General features: G+C 49.0%; 1 protein-coding gene across 7 annotated transcripts in view; it reads right to left on the bottom strand.

Annotated features, from left to right (window-relative positions):
• ADAMTS9 (ADAM metallopeptidase with thrombospondin type 1 motif 9) overlaps window positions 1-16,710 on the bottom strand; it is an 85,547-nt gene extending 68,837 nt beyond the window's left edge. For 5 of the 7 annotated variants that reach the window (XR_012777525.1, XM_075514544.1, XM_075514545.1 and 2 more), the window contains exons 1-4: window positions 16,285-16,710; window positions 15,781-16,166; window positions 14,314-14,476; window positions 780-1,066 (exon numbers count right to left, since the gene is read on the bottom strand). Coding sequence is in view for 6 of the 7 variants with exons in the window: in XM_075514544.1 (XP_075370659.1) it covers window positions 780-1,066; window positions 14,314-14,476; window positions 15,781-16,166; window positions 16,285-16,378 (930 nt within the window). In the remaining variant the exon portion in view is untranslated. Of the gene's footprint in view, window positions 1-779; window positions 1,067-12,854; window positions 12,983-14,313; window positions 14,477-15,780; window positions 16,167-16,284 lie in introns of those variants that run through there. The other 2 variants (XM_075514542.1, XM_075514548.1) reach the window with 2 other exon arrangements.
• Between the last annotated feature and the right edge of the window lie 1,677 nt (window positions 16,711-18,387).

The raw sequence follows: 18,387 nt of genomic DNA, 5'->3' as shown, positions 1-18,387 counted from the left end.
CCAACTTTTCCTTTTGCTTTAGCACACATTTCACCAAATTACAGGATCATTCTGCTCCAAGATATGATGACCACCAACCAAGACTGTCAAAAGCAACTTAATCTCTCAAGTGCCTCATTTTGACATGGACAGTTTTAGACCACATATTTACTGCACTTCTACCCTTGAATAGGATGAAAATCCCTTCAGACACAACTATGCTGGATACTCACTTCCAGTGACTCTGCATCTACAGAGCTGCCTGTTTGGGGACTGCACTACTGCATCCTTGTACCAGCAGCTACTAAAATGCTTGTAATCAGCCTGGAAAGCCAACCCTAGCACTATGCTAAGGATCAAGGTGACCACAGGCGGCTCCTCCTTGCAACAGCAAAGGAAGTCAGGCAACTGCATAACCTACTAGCATCAGTCCCTTGGAAGGCACCGTCCCCAAAGTACCTTTTAAATTCAGCTGCTATTTCACATGGGCTTAAATAAACAGAAGAGTACAGCGTGTGGACTAAAGGGATAGTGATATTTCTTGTGCTGCCTGGGGTTCAGAAAGCTGGAAGGGAGAGGTGTGGGAAGAGTTCAGAAACGTGATGGGTCTGGGACGGAAGAAGACTCCAACCAGTGTTCCCCAGCCGAGTTTTACCAAGTTTACTGTAATCCCAGCATTATCTCCACGCCTGGCCGAGGCAAACTGATGGTATTGCCTATGAACGCAGCACAAAGGGTGCTCCGTGACCACTAGAAAATGATCTGTGGGTGAATCTACTCCCCCCTAGTTGAATACTCACTATTGACATTAACGTTAAGACATAGTGCTGTAGATTAGCTCCATGGTAGGCAACCATCCTGCTGTCAGCCACCACCATCACTTCCACAAACCGAGGGTAGGAGAGAAACCGCTTTGTTCGTTTGTGGCTCTTCTTTTCACTGATGTTCCCAGTCTTGTTGCTATCCGCAGAAAACGAATTCACTTCCAAGCTGTGTTTCAACATCTCCATGTCAGATAATATGCTGCTTTCTGCCCACTGGCTTCTCCAGTGTTTTCGCTTGTTCTTTTTGTGACTGTGTTCATGATCTATGATTAAAAAGCAGACAAAAACATAAAGGAGATTCTGGAGTGAATAAAGTTAATACCACATGCATGTTATGTCAAAATACCTACTTACTTCAACAAAGAGTTACCAGGCTTGTTCCAAACAGCTAACCAAACCAGAAGCACTCTGTGGAAGCCCACCATGTAACCCAACATCTAAGGCTTTTCTTAATTTTTAAAGTAATCTTCGGGAAGCCAATGGCATTTAAAGGCGGACATTCACGTAAAGGCTTTCCTGCAGCAAAGCCATCTCCTTGCCCGCGCAGGAGGGACGGAGCCTGGGCTGCAGTTCAGTTTAACGTGACGCGAGCCCGGTGATGGTAATTAGCCACCGCAGCGGCAGCGTGAGGATTCTGGGCACGTCCAAGGTGGCCAGGAAACCACAGGAAACAAAGGTCCAAATCCTGTATTTCTAACTCAGGCATGAAGGACAGCAGGACTTGGCCTTCATAGCGAAGCAATTATATATGATTTATTTCTGTCTCTAACAATAACATGGCTGGGCTTCAATTCCCCCCCTCCCTTTATTATTCTGTGCTACGGGAATGGTAAAGGTCATCTAATAGCACAGCTGCCACTGGCTAAAGAATAGAATTCAGGAAGTTTCACATATACTGCTTTTGATATTCAATTAGGCCAAACATAAAAGCAGCCTGAAAATATACTCCATGCTGACACAAAGACGACAAAGTGAAGAGGGAGAACAGGCAAATAAAACATATGGAACGTGTACAATTAAGATTTACCATCTGATTAGTATGTAATTATAGCATTATTTAAATTTAAGAGCAAAATCAGTCTTATTTGATGCCACTTAATTTTTAATCAGTTCATCATAGGAAGTAGCTAATTGAATGTGATTCATCCATGAGAGACTGTTCGCTTCTGCATTTAATATAAAGCCAGATCTGAACTACTCATCTAAGACTCCAGGCTACAACCCTCACGCTCTTTGTAGCTTTAGTTTAATTTCATCATGGTGGTGAAAAATATCACATTTCCTTATCTGACCCACTGAGTAGGTTAGAGGAAGCATAATATTAGGGAACAAAGGAATATTCAATGCTCAAACAAGATTGAAATGATAGGAAACTGCTTAGCTATTTTTCCTGTGTAGTTTCCTCTTAGGATATTTTGTAATAATTTCCAAAAAAAAGAGATATAAAATACATTCTCTAATATCAAGGCAGGCAAAGGGGGTCAGCCAGCTCTACCTATCTGAAAAATACTATCCTTTTGCCCCACGTGTAAATAGGCAATAGCATATTTAAGCATTAAATCCTGTTTCACTCTGCACTAAGTCCTACAAATTCCCCTTTCTCGATATAGTCCAGACCACCTTAATACAGCAGAGAGTCCACAGTTATTTGAGTAAGAATTCGAGAAAGCCAATGGCATTTGTGGTTATAATTGGATTGCCCTAGTTCCTCTGCACTAATCAATGCCCTTGTGTTGGCAAGGTTGTGCTCTCATGCTGGCACGGTTTTGTGGGCAACCGTGACATTATCCCGACTCATTCAGTGCCAATCAGTGCAGGAAGCCAACTATGCATACAAATAACTTAAAGGTGAGAAGACGACCAGACCGAGGAGAAAGTGCTAACCTCAGCCCTTCAGCCTGTTGCCCTTCTCTCTGCGCCCTCAGCCAGTCACTTAAATTTCCCTTTTAAATAACTAACGTCCAAAAGAAGCAGGCGCTCAAGGAAAAATGCGTTAAGGATGGGGAGATGCTCAAAAGGGCTAGAGCGAGGCTGAAGGCAAGGCTGCGGTGCGAAGGCAGGCTCTGCACCATCTGCCGCCGCGGCTCCGCAGAGCCCCAGATGGGACGACGGGGCTCAGGCGTCTTCTCCTCCAGCCAGCCTCGCAGAGGGAAGTTAGATAGCAAAAGAAGAGGGAAATGCAAAGGATTCTTTGGAGATACACCTGTTATACAGGAGACGTTTAAAGAAATTAATTGACATTCACCAGGCTTGCACTGATATCCTGCAGCTAGTGTTGTCACACGCTCAAAAAAAAAAACCCACCCAAAAACCAGAGAGGTCCACACAAAATGCCAGGTCTGGTTCTGAGGGCCCCCACCTGGCCCACCACACGGGAGAACCAGAGCCCAACACAGCCAGGTACGCCCAGCACAGAGGAAAAACTACCTTTCTTTCCGCTGCAAAGACCTGGCACGGTGTCATAGAACCACAGATTCATTTAGGTTGGAAAAGACCCTTAAGATCATTGAGTCCAATCGTTAACCTGACAGTGCCAAGTGTCGGTACAGTATCAGTGTGCTTCCCCCATCCGGCACACAAATCAAGTCAGCCACATCATCCCTTCAAAAACCAACACGCTTTTTTCCAGGTATGAAGTCACTCCAACGCTTACAGCACGCTATTTGGACAAGTCACGTATAGTGTGTTTGCCAGCATAGTTACTGTAAAACCAAGCACAAGCGAGTGGGGATACATTGCACGTAAAGCCACTGCTGGACTTTAACAGTAGTGAACTGTTATCTTCACCTATCTTTCCTGCATATAACTACACTCAGAGATGGTGCACATTCAACTGTAAAAAATTAAACACTAATGGCAGTGCACTGCTCTCAACCCATCCATAAAACCCCCGCTAGCGTTAACGGGAGCTGCATACAGGCACTGCCAGTACTCCATGTGCCTGATGCTGTCGATAACTCGCTCCGTTACGGTGGCCACAACAAAAATGCTCTTATTGAATGGTGCAGCATACTGCCATTTAATCAAGCAGAAGTGAAAATCTCTCACGTTACACAAGAAAACTGCAATTCTACAGCGACAGCTTCCTACTGCCACACACAACACCAAAACAGGGTGTGATATTTTTCCACCTGGTTTTGCTTTTTTTTCTATTGTGTTAATACGTTAACAGAAATCAGGAAGGAAAATGGTTTGCTTGGCAAGCTCTCAATCTCTGCAAATGACCTGAAAAACATCTACCTACACATGGCAGTAATTGGATGCGTTTAAGTAACAGCACGTTTCCTTTAATTTGCAGAAAAAACAAAACCCCAATGAGTAGACAAATACTTTAAAACCACGCAAAGTACAGATCAATAATTCAAGTACTAGGCAAACCTATGCACTGATTCAACACTTAATATTCATTTAAGAGGTCGCTAAAAGGCTGCTGGAATAACGTCCATTTTACTGCTTGCTTTACTAAGACAGACTATGGCGTTTGCACTGTCTCTAGACAGACCTGGAGGTGTATGTTCATTTTTTTTCCGCTTGGCTTCTTCTTTGTTATGTGGGACTTAGAAAGGAGACCCAACCTTGTGACAGGGATATTCCTTCCTGATGGCATCTTCCCACCCATGCCATTTATTTTTGCTTGCGCAAGAAGCCTTAGCGCAGAGCCCACTGAGCTGATTTATGGATGATTTCTGCTGATTAATGGACTTTGGATCTATCCCAAGGGAGAGGGCAGGGGAGGCTCAGGCCCTACGTGAGTACTTTGCTTGCATGAAAGGGTGACAGAGCAGACCAGGGACTGCTTTTGAAATAGTAGCTATTGTTATGCTAAAACCAAAAATTAAAAGAAAGAGCGATCGCTTATCCCAACAGTTCTAATCCTTTCCATTTCTACATTAACTTGTCCTTGGAATAGAAAGTAATTTGCACAATTAAATAAGACATGTGACAATGCAAGCAGTTGCAGTTCAACTCCAAGTTCACGAGAGCTGCACATAGCAGGGGGAAAATAAAAAAAACAAACGTAAAAGAGGGAGCAAGGGGGGGGGGGGGATCTATTTCTCGAGCTAACAACATTAACAACCTCTTCCTGCTAGAAAAGGAGCACGGTCCTTTCAAACCAGCTTACTATCATACCTTTTCTGAACGTGTGACCTAGGATTTTTAACACAAAGTTTGCTGCTCAGCGGCTGGCCCATAACACTCCTAGACCTGCTCTGATCCAGCTGCGCAGATGATAAAACTATCGTTTGGAAGTTAATTATTTATTGCACACCTCCATAAAGCAGACCAAAATTCAGCTGAGCTCCCTCCAGGCAGGCCGTCGGCGGGTGACCTGTCTCCCTCGACTCGAGCAGCAGCCACGGCAGCAAACCCTGCCCAAAGGGTTCAGCACAAGCTCCGGCTCCAGCTGCCTGGCCTGAATTTGCTGCCCGCAGCTGGTACAACAGCAGCCACTGAAGCGGCTGCCGACACTCGGAAAAGAGAGGCAAGAGGCAAAATGGATTTTCTTTGTGCGGAGGTCAGACTGGCTGAAATCAAGCCACATTTTAGTCTCTTCTTGCCAGGAAATGGGATGGAAACTGGCTCCTCTTTAGGACCAAAACAGGTCCTAAGCTGGACCAAAGGATTTTTCTAGCCCTGGGTCTGTTTTAATTCTATATCAATATGTTTTATATCTCTATCTATCTTTCAATATACCCACAGATACGTCTCAGATGAATTTGCATGAGGGCAAATTCTCACCTCTGTTACCATGGGTGTGCTGGTGTGGCCAGCATAGCCAGGGCTGAACACTCCTCCGCTGCCAGCAGCTTCTCACCCTGCTGGGACAACAGCCAGGGACCGTAACGTCATGGGGGAGCAGCGACTGCCTTGCTCTGCTCCGCACCGAGACGAGCAGTCCTGTGAGCAGGACCAATCCTGCCTCCTCTCTGGATAGCTCCTTGACTGCGCAAACGGAGCTGCTGCTACAGCTAGAAAGGGGAAACTGTCTTTATTGATAAAGGCGAGATCAATGACCTACATCAGAAGGGAAATGAAGGACCCAGGCCAGTCAGGATCCAAAGAGAAAGGTATTCTGCACTGAGGGTAAAAATGAAAGTTTGCTTGATTTATCTAATCTCCAAACTGGAAAATGTTCAAATGCAAATCAATCTGAGCCCACTTAACAGAGAGATCAACTGGAGTTTCAACCTGCATCGGCAAGAGCTGGACAAAACTACGTAGATCAAACTTTCATGATTGGAACTATTGAATATGCAGTAAAATATCAGACCTTTCACAGGTGCCACTATTAGAGCAATATGAAGGAGAGAAGCTTAATTTTCCACATGTTGTTCATACTTCCTTTTGAATTAGGAAGCAATCTGGGCTCAAAAGAGTTCCCTCCCAAACTGTTCCAGGAGAATCAAAATACTAGGCTTCTACAAAAAAGTTTTCTTTGCTACTAAGAGAAACGTTTGCACGAGTGGATCGTAAGCTCTCATGACCCAGGCACACCTGCTCGTTAATTTTCTTGCCTTCCTCCACTTTGAATTTTGCACATACACTTTACTAAGTAGCTTCCCTGATGTCCGACTGGAGCAATGTTCAGAGCCTCAGAAAGGTCCATGTCCAGGAGCACCTGCTGCTGAAGTCAGCTGAAGCACAGAGCCTGGGATTTGTGTTTGTAATATGTGAAAGTACTCTAAGGCCAGCAAGCAACGCTATAGAGTCACAAGCGGTTTAGACCAGCATAAAGCATCGCGGATACCAAAATCAGCAGTCCCACCGCCATTCACCCACTGCGGCCTGTGCACCAGAGCAAGCAGGGTGGTGGCTTTGGCTATGGAGACTCCATCCTTGGAGGTGCCAAAGCTCAAGGTGAGGCTGAATCCACCTATGTCTTTTGGGGTGATCCTGCCTTTCTTCCTGCTGCTTGAACCAGAGTCCTTGAGAACCACGGACTTGCAGTTAGCACCAATCAACTTCCCTTAGTAAGAAAATACTCTCTGTTTTTATGCCATGCAAACACCAAAGACCACACATACTCTAGATGTTTTCTTTCCCGATGATGTATGTGAGAATGCATTCCAGCTTTAAAGAAATTTTTCTGCCTAAGGTAAAAAGTTGTATGTGAAAGCTATCAATTTTGCACACTAGACAGAAACTAGATTAATGAACAAAACAATAAACTGCCTCTTTAAGAAAACAGATAGCAACACATGAGCTGAGTGTGTGGCGGAAAATGATTCAAAATCATCTACAGACAAAATAACTAAATAACTGCATCTCACAACTGCAAGGCACAAAAGCACCATTGAATTGATACAAAATTGGTTTAAGGCATGGCTGACAAAGTTACAGTGCTGAAAAATCACTGATACCATAATCCACTGGTTCAGGAAGAAAAATAAGCTAGCCCTGTAGAACGACTAAAAAAAACTATGGCAAAATACTCTTGAAAACCATCCTGACACTGCAAGGGGCTGGGCAGTTTGCTAAAGTACATCCCAGTGTTTCACCTATGAGTAGACACACGTCTGAGCCAGGCTGTGGGTCAAACCCGCACGAATATACCACCGGCACGCTGACACACACCAGTGGCATTTCAGCGCATCAGGAAACCAGCCAGGGCTGCTGCCTGCTGTGCTGCCTGGGCCAGCTGAACCTATTTGCCTGCAGAGCTCTGGAGGTTGCCACTTGCTGGACCTGACTTCTGCCTTGCAAGCCACCTGAGCACCCAAACTCCTGTGCTTGTTTGCTTGCTCTTAATGCAACTTTCAATGCATAACAGTTGCAAGTGCACCAACACATAATCTGCACTCATATCTAGTGATACCTATGAGGTACCACATCAACAAGGACAACACTGAGATCACCACATCTTTGTACTCGCGCTTAGTAAAAGATGATAAAAAATATCCCGTTAGAAATAAAGAAACTTTACCCAGCAATTGGCCACAGGGATGCTGGTAATGACAATACAGGCACGGGGGAAGAGAAGTCACAGCGTAGTCAGCCTCTTTATTTTCAGTAGCATGTGCCATGGGGTTCAGATGGAAAGTACCAAAGTGATACCTCCCTGCTTCTCCAGCCTGCCCTCCTTCAGCAGATGTCCGCGCAACGTAAAAGTAGTTGCAAAACTGCAAGTACATCCATTTGGATTTCAGAGAACAATTTAACTTTGTTCATTTACTCTAAGTTGCAAAACAATAACCAATCAATAATAATTTGTTTAGACACAATATTGATCTTCCACCATTAGAGAATTAAACTTTCTTGCCAGATGGATGCTTGATACGTTTTCAATACTAAGAGTAACAACAACAAAATGCATGCACTTTGCTTATAACTCATATTGAGAAATTTTCACACAAAACCACAATTATGCGATCTGTATCATTGTCTGCGATCATTTTTTTTTTTAACTTTAGTCAGTCTAATATCTTATTTCACTGGCCAACACCACAGCAAGACAGCATAAACATTACAGCCTGATCCCTTTCCCAACTCAGTATGGGAAAAGCTTGTGTTTGACATCCCAGGCCCGTTTGACCAAGCACTAGTTGGCCGTTACTGCGCTATTACCTCAATAGGAAGCCAGAAATAGAATTAATTACATTAGCATATGGGACTTGTGACGTAACTCTCTCGTTTGCTGTTTTTGGGAGGGAAGGAAACCTGAAATAATTACTATCTGACTATAAATTACAATTCGCTTCCTTAAAATGACAAACTTTTCTGCGGGAAAGAACGAATGTTTTACCCTGAGGCCAAAAGCAAAGCTGACAGCTTAGACTTTTGAAAGAGCTCAAGGATTGCTCAACCTGGAAGCAAAGGCTTAGGAAAACCTCCCTGCAGATCTTCTGCAATCCCACGGCTACTTGAGACCCAGCACTACAGAATTTGCCTGAAGACCTGCCTGGAAACCAGACACCTAGAATGTGAAATACTGCTGGATGAAGGACTTGAAAACCAAAATAAGGTCGCAGTTGGAAGCAAGACAAACAGTCCAAAAGAAAGAGCAAAAATACAAAAGGGCTCTAAAGCAACAGCTTGACTGCAAAGGATCTGGGATTTTACCATGGACCACTCGCAAGATAAAACATCGAGTCCTGTGGAAAAGGCATTCAAAGTTTCTGCCTCAAAACTGCTATAAAATAAGAATGTAACACATATAAATGGTCTGCAGAACAAGTACGATATTGTCCATCTCTGGCCTGTTTGGCCCCGTTCCCCACCATTGCCAATTCTAACACTGGGCATACACCTCAAACCACAGCTCGGGCAGCAGCAAGAACTCATCACCCACCTTCCACCAACAAGAGGCCACATTACACGAAAGGGACAAAGTCAGGCTTTAGCCACGGTGCCAGACCCTCAACACCTTCCCCCCAGGTCACCTCCCCGGTCATGACACTGATAACACATTAACAAATCCACACCCCGGCAACCTCAACCCGGCCACCCCTTCCCAAGCACGTGGGAACGCGGTGGCATGACCATCTCCTGCTTGTGCCATGGGTTCACCAATGACTTCCCGTGCAGCTGGGTGGCACTGGGAGAGAGACGACAACCATCGGTAAGGGCTGAGCGGGCTGGTGCTAATTATCACGCAGGAACAGGATTGCAATCATCGGGCTGGCAGCACCAGGCATTTGCTTGCTCAAGACACAGGGCAGCGTTCCTCTGCTCTGGTGGCTCCCCAGTGTCACGTTCAGTGGGAAGGGTTGTTAAAGTTAATGTGAACGGGTAATCTATTACAAATTACTCATTAATGCAACTGAAAAAAATCAGTGACATATTACTGATTATGCCGGTGTCACGCTAGCTCGGCAGCAAGACTTGGTTCATGCTGCCGATTTGTCTTGTGCTTTTCATAGCAACATTCTCACCACAACTTACACACACAGAGCTTCTTTTCTCCTCCTCACCTGGATGAGTACATGGGCCTTGCCTTTTTGGAGCTGCTGTGCCCGGCCGCACATGTGCTGCCTCCCGAGTAGTCAAACTGCTTTAACACCTTGCAACTAAATACTCAGTTGCAAATTTGAGACCTTTTGCATCCGTTTCTGGCAGGTACTGGGATGTGCTAAGCCTCCAGGCTGCGCCCAGCGGCCACCTGTGCTGGTACCACTTGGTGGTTTTCGGAAAGCAACCTCGGCAGCCAAGCCACCAGGCTTTCCCACCTCTGCTGGCAGCGGGTGGGGGCACAGCCAGCTCTGCACAGGTAAGGTCTGCTCTGTCCTGCACTCATCTGAGCTCGCTTCCAAAATCTCACCACTGCAGCGCAAATTGCTGGAAGGCCTCTTTGCTGGCTATGGCCCTTTGGCTCTCCTCCAGAAACAGAAAAAGCTCTAATCATCTTCCTACTAGTTTGGCACCATCAGAGTGTTATTGCTGCTTCTGCATGAGGAGTTTTGCCCGTGGTGGATATTCCCGCTTTAAGCACTCTCATTAAGGAGCCAGGACTTTGTGCAAGATCCTCACGCGCAGCCCCAGAGCCCACGTCTAACACCAGCCTCAGGACAGGCACACGGCTGACCAGCAGTAAGTCATGGGAACAGCTAGTGCTCGCTATATATTCAGTCCTTAACTTATTCATCTCAGCCACGGATGGGTCTTGAATATAAAAGAATTTTTAAAAATGAGGCAAAAACAGGGAGGTATTTAACTAAGGATGCTGGGAAGGAAACAGAAAGCACAGATCAGGAGAGCTGAACACAGTAGGAATGAAGAAGGAGCTGCCCAAAAGAGTTCATTCAGGAGTCCTGCAGCAGCGTCACAGTAAAAGCTGCAAGGAATTTGCAGAGTTTGGAGCAACGAAATAGCTGAGCACGCAGCAGAAGTGGGGAGACAAGAAAGCCCAACTCTTGCATTTATACTCATGGCCAGAGGGCAACTGTGGCTCGGTGCCAGCAGGCAGGTGGAGGCCATGTCTGTCTCAGAACAAGGGGTGGCCAACGGGCAGAATGATTGGGTAAAATTCAGTAAAAGGCTAAAGCTATTACAAAACCCAAGAAAACTGGAAGAGAAGAGCTCCAGAGAAGCCAACAACCAAAATATATGGATAAATGTATCAACGGCCATAACGTGGGAAACACGAGAGAAAGGAGAGGCAGCAGAAAGGGACACAAGACGCAGAGCAAGAGGTGGCCTGAAGTAGTTTGTTTAGGTGATGACCAGAGGCAGTGTCCCGTTGGCATCTGGAGCTGGACATCTCTCTGCAAGACCAAACCTTCGGGGTTTCACAAGGAAACCGGCGGGTAGTGCTCACTGGTCTGCTCCTGGTGGGAGGTCAGACTCGACGGGGGGGTCGGAGAGCTGCTGCCGGCCTCCCAGAGCCGGCCGGCACGGCGGGCGCAGCTCCCCACGGCGCCGCAGGATGTAGCTACGCGCCTTTTATCATCGGAGTCAGATTGTTCCTCCACGGGGCGCAGGAAAGCTCCACTCTCCAGCTTCGCAATGAGCCACTTCCTTTTTTTCTTTTTTTAGGATCAGAATTTCTTTTCTCTTCCTCCTCCACCTCAAAAAAGCGGACATTTAATCATTTGGATCGGAAGAGCTTACTATCGTGAAGCGATGGGTGGTAGCGGCGCTGCACCTAGTGACATCACGCTGTCGGCCTGGCCAAGTCTTCATCCCGTCAGGGCTATTCAGTAAAACACAACTAATTATTCTGCCAGATCCTCGGCCAGATGACAAATTGATTCACGGTACTAACTAAAAGAAGGGAAGGAGGAGAAATTGCACCATTTCCTATGACTGAAACTACATTAACCCGTTACCCCAAGGAAAACTTTGTCAAAAGTTTTTATTGCGGCGGTTGAGCTATACGCCAGACGGCCGAAGTGCAGTGCCAGGAGACCCCGGTGTTGTTCTATGAAAGTTCATATGCAGAGCACAGCTTGCATTCGATATCCATCAGCGTTCAGAGGAGAAAGATCTTTTTTCAGAACATCTGCAGAGTATCTCATGTGTCAGAGGACCTAAAACTGTTATCAGAAACTGCTAATTAAAACTTAACAAAATCAAATACCTGTTTTTCTAAGCTGACCTGAGGATTCTGAAAACTAAAGGTAACGCCAGGGAGACTGCTGGAAATGAAACCTTTTACTCAATCTGTCAGTCAGCTCACAAGGGAAACTTTTTCTGGACATTGCGAGAAGTGTATAATCACATCATCATGGCAAGGGCACACCAGTATGTTGCTTATTAATTGTTTCCAGGAAGAAGACTATCAGAAAGCCCTTCTTAATAGCACCACTGCCCGGCAACGTGGGCTCCCATGCTCACTGCAGGGTGGGTACTTAAGATTTCCCTCGCATTAATTTCCTCTTTGAGGAAATTTCAATCCCTGCCAGAAGCCTGCAATGCAAACGCACCTTTTCACATGTCCTTCTGACAAAAGGCTGGATTCGCACAACACCCTACAGCTATAGCAAACTCTCAAACTCTCACAAAACCATTCTTCTCTAGTAGGAGTGACAGATGCACCCGGTCCAAAACAGCAAGCACTGCTAGATTTTGTGTTTTCTCCTCTGCTCCAAAGACACGAGACACCTTCCCTCCACCAGACGTAACCTCAGGGGGGACACCAAGGTTCAGCATTGCCCAAGCTGCCCTGCACTTGCTCCTTAAATGAAGTGACCAAGACTTGTTCACCATATACATATGACCAAAGCATCATTCCCTTTCAAAAACTTGGACAATGGTAAAAGGGAGAGATGGAGGGGAAGAGGACAGGAGGACAAGTAAGACTGTCATGCCTATCTGGAACCCTCAAGCTTGTACTGAAGAGGCGAGATCCCTCCTCCCTCTGCTACACGGAGCAACTGAGAAGAGCAAAGAAACAAAGACAAGCAAAAGGCAAAGCATATTGGAAAAGAGGAGAAAGAGAGATACACCATGCGGGTAATATCATGGATGGAGTATTATTCTTGTGAATCACAATCCAGAAGAATGATACCCTAAATAGAAGCTATGATACGCATAAGCGGGATGAAATACAGCAGACTGTTATAACTGCACAGAGTAAAGTCCACAAGTGAATGTCAGAGCCCTCCCAGCTACCTTTGATTCAATGAGTCCTGTGATCTGCTGCTCCGTTCCTCCAAGGGCTACTGATGCAATGTGCCAGATTCCGTGTTTCTTTCCAACTGTTCTGAGTCTCCTGCATCTGATCTCAAAGAAGGGAGCAGAAACAGCTGGAAGAGAGAAACCAGAATGGCATAGTCCAGCAGCAACCCTTGGAAGAACAAACAATGACAGCCTTGTGAGAGGTACCATTGTCCCCCAGCACGTACGTTTGCATGCGGACACGTATCCACACGTCTTCTAGAAGAAACACATGTCGCTAGTGCATCAGCTCTGGCTGGTCACAGAGCACCAGAGCATCTTCTGACTTAGCACGCGATCAGTGCAAGCTGAACAGACCGACAGCTCAACAGCACAGCCGTGATCCACAGTCATGGGTGCCAAATGAGTCACGCGTGCTAAATGCAGCCTAAGCTTGGCACCACGCTTCTCCTCCAGTGGTACCTTTACTCCCTGAGCAACTCCACCTGCTTTGCAGCACATGAGCGGCTCGCAGCCCGCGCAAGGCAAGCCGATCAAGGTCTACTCTGTTTAGGCTTTAAAGCTCCTGTAGATCTAGCTGCAGGCCAAAGGAGGAGGGCAAAACAGCAGGTGAAACAGGAGACCGAAGGAATAAACTTCTTCAGAGAGAACTTTTGCTGCCAAAGGAGAGGATTAGTTGTGAAAATCGGGAAGTCAACGAAGCAGAGAGCAGCAGGAGGCCACTGCAGATAATAGGACAGTAGGAGCAAGGCTATTGCTCACCAAGGCACGTGAAGGGGAGATAAAAAGGCTTGTGCTCTTTCATATGTGCAAAGACTAGCAAGAGAGAGTGAGGAGGTCAGGGAGATGGTGCTGGTGGAGGAAGGGCCACGAGAGAAAAGAAGCCTTTGAAAATGAACCATGGAAAAGTGATTAATAAGGGAAGAACTGTCAGGGTTGGTGTTAGGACCTTCTCATTTCCACTAGAAAGAAATAAGACATTGCAACTCACAACCAGATCTGGGGAGGGAAGGCCAGGAGCACAGCAAGACCAAGAGAGAAGGATGTCATTTAAAGGACAGAAACAGAATTTCAGACAGAGAGCAAATCAGATTAGGATGGTTAGGAGTTACATGTAGGAGAGAACAGAAAGCAAGTTTAAAGGTTCATGGGATACTTAAGGCAAGACAGCCCAAAGAATCTCTTGCCAGCCTTACAACAGGGATGAAATGGAAACCATAACTTTTTGCCTGACCACAACTTCCTTATAACTGATTACTAGAAAGCACAGGCGCACCACGTCTCTCCGAGGACACCAGTACCACCGTGAGCCCCGACCTAGCGCACGCGGTACCATTTCTAGAGGAGTCCCTCAACTCCACATCCCTTCTGCCCCACACAAACCTACTAATTACTACAAATTAGTTCCCTTTCGTAAGTGCCAAGTCATCAAGGGCAGTAACAAAATGAGTACCTGGAGTATCGCAAGTCTGCTTTTCCCCTGAAGAGTTGGTTGGAGGTGTCCGGTGTCGGTAGACTAGATGTGGTTTATTGTGCTCTTCTTCATACTCCTGTTCTTCGAGCGATAGCAGCGGCTCTACGAAATAGTCCCCATCGTCAGACTTGAATGTGCCTAGCTGAGAGGGACCAGAGAGGAGCAGGCGGTCAGCTTCGGGCGATGACAAACCACGGAGCAGGACTACCCAACAAAATGAGCGGCTAATGAGGGAGGCGTGCGAGTGCCCGGTTCTGCAGTGACCCCTGCGAAGGCATGGGCTGGAGCTCCAGCTCCCGTCACACCGCTTGCACCTACACCGGGCTGCACTGCTCCCTGCAGCCATCCCGCTGGAACGCACAGAAAGCAAATTCCTAATCTGTAGGCAGGGAGTACGAGAGGGGGACGTCTGCCAGACCCCATCCCTGTGTCAGTGACAGTTACCAAGCCACCCCTGCCTGAGGGGAGATGGTGCTGCAGCGTGCTGAAGGCCTCAGTGCAACCCCATCACGTTGTGCTGGTTTTCATACAGCAGCTCTCCCTGAGACAACCTTTAAGCCCATGTGTAAGGACCAGAGAGAGGTGTCCAGCCAGTGAAATCCCCGCTTATGAGAAGACACCAACATTCCTAGTTGCACGTGACTACGAACGTAGGGATTTAGCAGGTAAATAAAAGATATCCAAGACAAAAAACATCCTGCAGCCATCCTAGACTGTGAAGCACGACGAGTAACTGGGAGGGAGGCCTGCCTGGCCACACACACGTGCACTAGCCTAGGTGAACACGCTCACCCAGAAGAGCTCCTGGACCAGAGGGAGGCCAGCAGCGATCTCCCAGGGGAGCACCTGGGACAGACACCCCGGGGTGCAGGAAGGCACCGGCACAGACGGAAGGGTCAGCCCTGCTGGGAGCTTCTGCTCGTCCCTTTGCCAATGTCCCCCTGCACAGAAGGGCAGCAGGATGGCAGGAAGGGCAGCCAGGACGCCTGCCTTCATCTCTCCTCGGGCCGTGCCCCTGCCCCGGGCTGCAGGACGGCTCTGGGGCCAGCGCTGCTGGGAGCCCCCAGTCATCCCTTCGCAGCCCCGCCGGCAGCCCGCGGGCAGGAGGGTGTCCGTGCCCGCTGACCTCCCCCCCGGGGTGCCGCTGGGTGGCAGTTTTTCCCCCCAAAACCCCCGGAGCAGGAGGGGTTCTCCCCGCTGCCGGAACCCGACGGAATAAAAACAGCGGGGTGGGGGGGAGAAACCCCCGACCGGGGCGAGCCGGAGCCGCCAGCCCCATCCCGCAGCCGGGGGGCGGGGGGAAGGGGCCGTCCCCGGCCCTCTGCCCACCCTCCCTCGCCCTGCTGCTCCTCCTCCTCCTCCTCCTCCGCGCTTCCGCCCCGGCGCGCCGCCGCTGGGCGCCCGGCGGGGCCGGGGCCGGAGCCGGGAGCGGGACGCGGGTCTCACCATCCCGGAGCAGAGGCTGATGACGGCGGTGTGCCGCGGGCGGGCGTTGACGTGCCCCCGGTAGAAGCAGTGCTTCACGTCGGCGTCGGCCGCCTCGGCGTAGAGGCGCCGCTGGTCGGCGGCGGGCTCTCCCAGGAGGCTGACGGTGAAGAGCGGGGCGATGAAGGCCGAGCTGGCCGTCAGGTTGAAGAGGAACTGCTGCCCGAAGGCGGAGAGCCTGTAGTGCGCCTTGGGGGAGGCGGCGGCGGCCGTCCAGGCGTCGGGGGCAGCGCTGGTGCTCCGCCGCCGCCGCCTGAAGTGGACATCGGTGGGGAAGGGCTCGCCAAACTCATTCACCCGGGTAGGAGTCACGATCTCGTACTCGCTGAGCTTCTCCAGCAGCTTGGCTGCAAGGGAAGGGAAGCGCATGCCCCTGAGCGGGGGGTGGGGGGGGGAGGCCGAGCCCCCCCACCCCCCGGGGGGCGGCAGCCCGGCACCCCCAGCCCTCCCCGAGCACCCCCTTACCTTGCCTGGGGTGCAGCTTCTGCCTCCTCGCTCCTGTCCTCAAGCCGTCGATGAAGAGCGTGGTGAGTGCCAGCGCCAGCGGCGCCAGCTGCATGGTGCTGCGCGCTGTCCTCAGAGGAGAGCAGCCTTCCCCGCGGACCCCGGGCTCTTCTTTTCCTCCTTCTTTTTCCTCCCTTTCCCCTTCTTTTTTTCTTTTTTTCCGCCCCCTTTCTCCCCCCTCCCCGCCCCCCGGTGCGCTGCCGGGGGGAAGGCGCAGGAGCCGGGCGGCGTTAGGGGCGGGCGGGCCGGCGGGGCGCGGGGCGCCGGGGGCCGCGCATGGTGCGCGGGGGCGGACGGGCCGGGACCGACGGGCCGGGACGGGGGAGCCGGCCGCCCGCCCGCCTGCCTGCTCTCCCTCGCTTTCCGCCTCTCCCCCCGTCGGGCTGGTGGACGGGGCGCTCCCGGGAGCCAATTTAAGGGGGCGGGCTCCATAGATGAAGCAGGAGAACAGATCCCGCCCTGCAGGAGCAGGGACAGCCCTTCCTCCTCCTCACCCCCCCCAACATGTCACTTTCTTTCATTCCCGAGGAACGCCGGAATCGCAGGTTTTCGCCAAGAAAAGCCCTCGCTGCGGCTGGACGGGGCGGGCGGGGGGGCCCGAGCCGCGGCCCCGCAGCCCCGGCCCGGGCGGCCGAGCCGCTCCCCGCCCGCTCCTTGGCAAAGCGGTGCTAAAAACGCAAAGTGGCCGGGCAGAGCCGCACCGGCTGCTGCCCGGGCTGCCAGGTCCCGGGGGGAAGAGCCGCTTTGTCACTCACCGGGAGGAGAGCCGAGCTTTCTTGCATAATTGATGTTTTTCCTTTTTTTTTTTAAAGACAGCTCGAAGAAGCCTACCAACAAGCGAAGAATCCCCCATGTGACACTTTTTATAGCAGTTGTTTTCATCTGCATTTCTCAGATACAAGGCGCTTAAAGCAACTTTTGTTGAGGGTTATTTTTGTGTTGTGAAGTTTTCAGGCACCCTGAGAGAAAAGAAAGATTATTTCCTTATCTGAGTTTATTTTGTTTTGCAATTTAGAAGTTTTCTATAAAAATTTAAGACATCCTTTAAAGCTAAATGTAATTAATCAGTCTTCTACCCTTCCTAAAACCAAAACGTTGTTTTTGTTGGTTTTTTTTTTTTTTTTTCAAAATGGGGAAAGATGCAATGAAATTTAAAGCCTGTAGGCAAGGCAAAAGAAAATAGATGGTTGGGAGTTCAGATTTGCACTTCCATAGAAAATTTCAGAGTTCTGTACTTTCTTCATTCAACTTTGGAACAAAGAACAGAAATACTAGTATTTTCTGCAGAAAGGGAAAGATTAAAAAAAAAAAATCAATTCAGAATCCACTTTTGGGCAGAATAGCACCTCCTGGCTCTTCTAAACTAACTGGTGAAACCTTACAAACCTCAACCATTAGCAGTAAATTACTAATTTTGTACAATGAATATAAAAGTCAAAGTAAGCAAAGTATCCCCTGCAAAGCCACGTGTCTAACCCTGCGGCCGACGGCTGCTGGGCAGGCCCTCAGCTGAGCACAGGGCAGGAATCTCCACGTTGGTGGAGACCCAAGTCAGCAGACCTTTAGGGCAAGGCGTAATGGCACGTAACCTCCCAGCATGGCATTGTGCCCCCACTTATAAACCATGTTTTATTTAAGTCCAGGATGCTTACAATAAGATAACTCACCCATACTGGCTTCGGGGGGCTTGGCAAAGCCAGGCTGCTTCCAGACTTGAGGTGCCTCGCATGCAGTCAGCTCCGACAGCGTTGTTGGGTCTTCTCAGCCTTAGAAGCTCAGAAGCCTTAGGGCTGGTGTGAGCACAGCCACGGCCGCTTGATGTCCCCCAGTTCTAGGGAGCAGGGGTGTCTCCCTGCTTCCATTGTGGGTGTGGAGGAGCAGTGACGTGCCCGTTCTGGTAGGTGTCATCTACTGCCAGGAGCAGCTCTTCCCAATAACCAAACGTGGTCGTATCTCCGTGCACTCACCTGTTTATGAGCAAACCTGGACCAAATTTGCTTTCAATACTGCAAAGGGCCTGCACAGTAACATCTTCCTATCCTAGCAGCTAATTGCTTGCTCATG

Source organism: Mycteria americana, chromosome 11, assembly GCF_035582795.1.
Source record: "Mycteria americana isolate JAX WOST 10 ecotype Jacksonville Zoo and Gardens chromosome 11, USCA_MyAme_1.0, whole genome shotgun sequence".
In the NCBI taxonomy this organism is placed as follows: domain Eukaryota; kingdom Metazoa; phylum Chordata; class Aves; order Ciconiiformes; family Ciconiidae; genus Mycteria; species Mycteria americana.
This window is presented reverse-complemented; position numbering and strand designations above follow the sequence as displayed.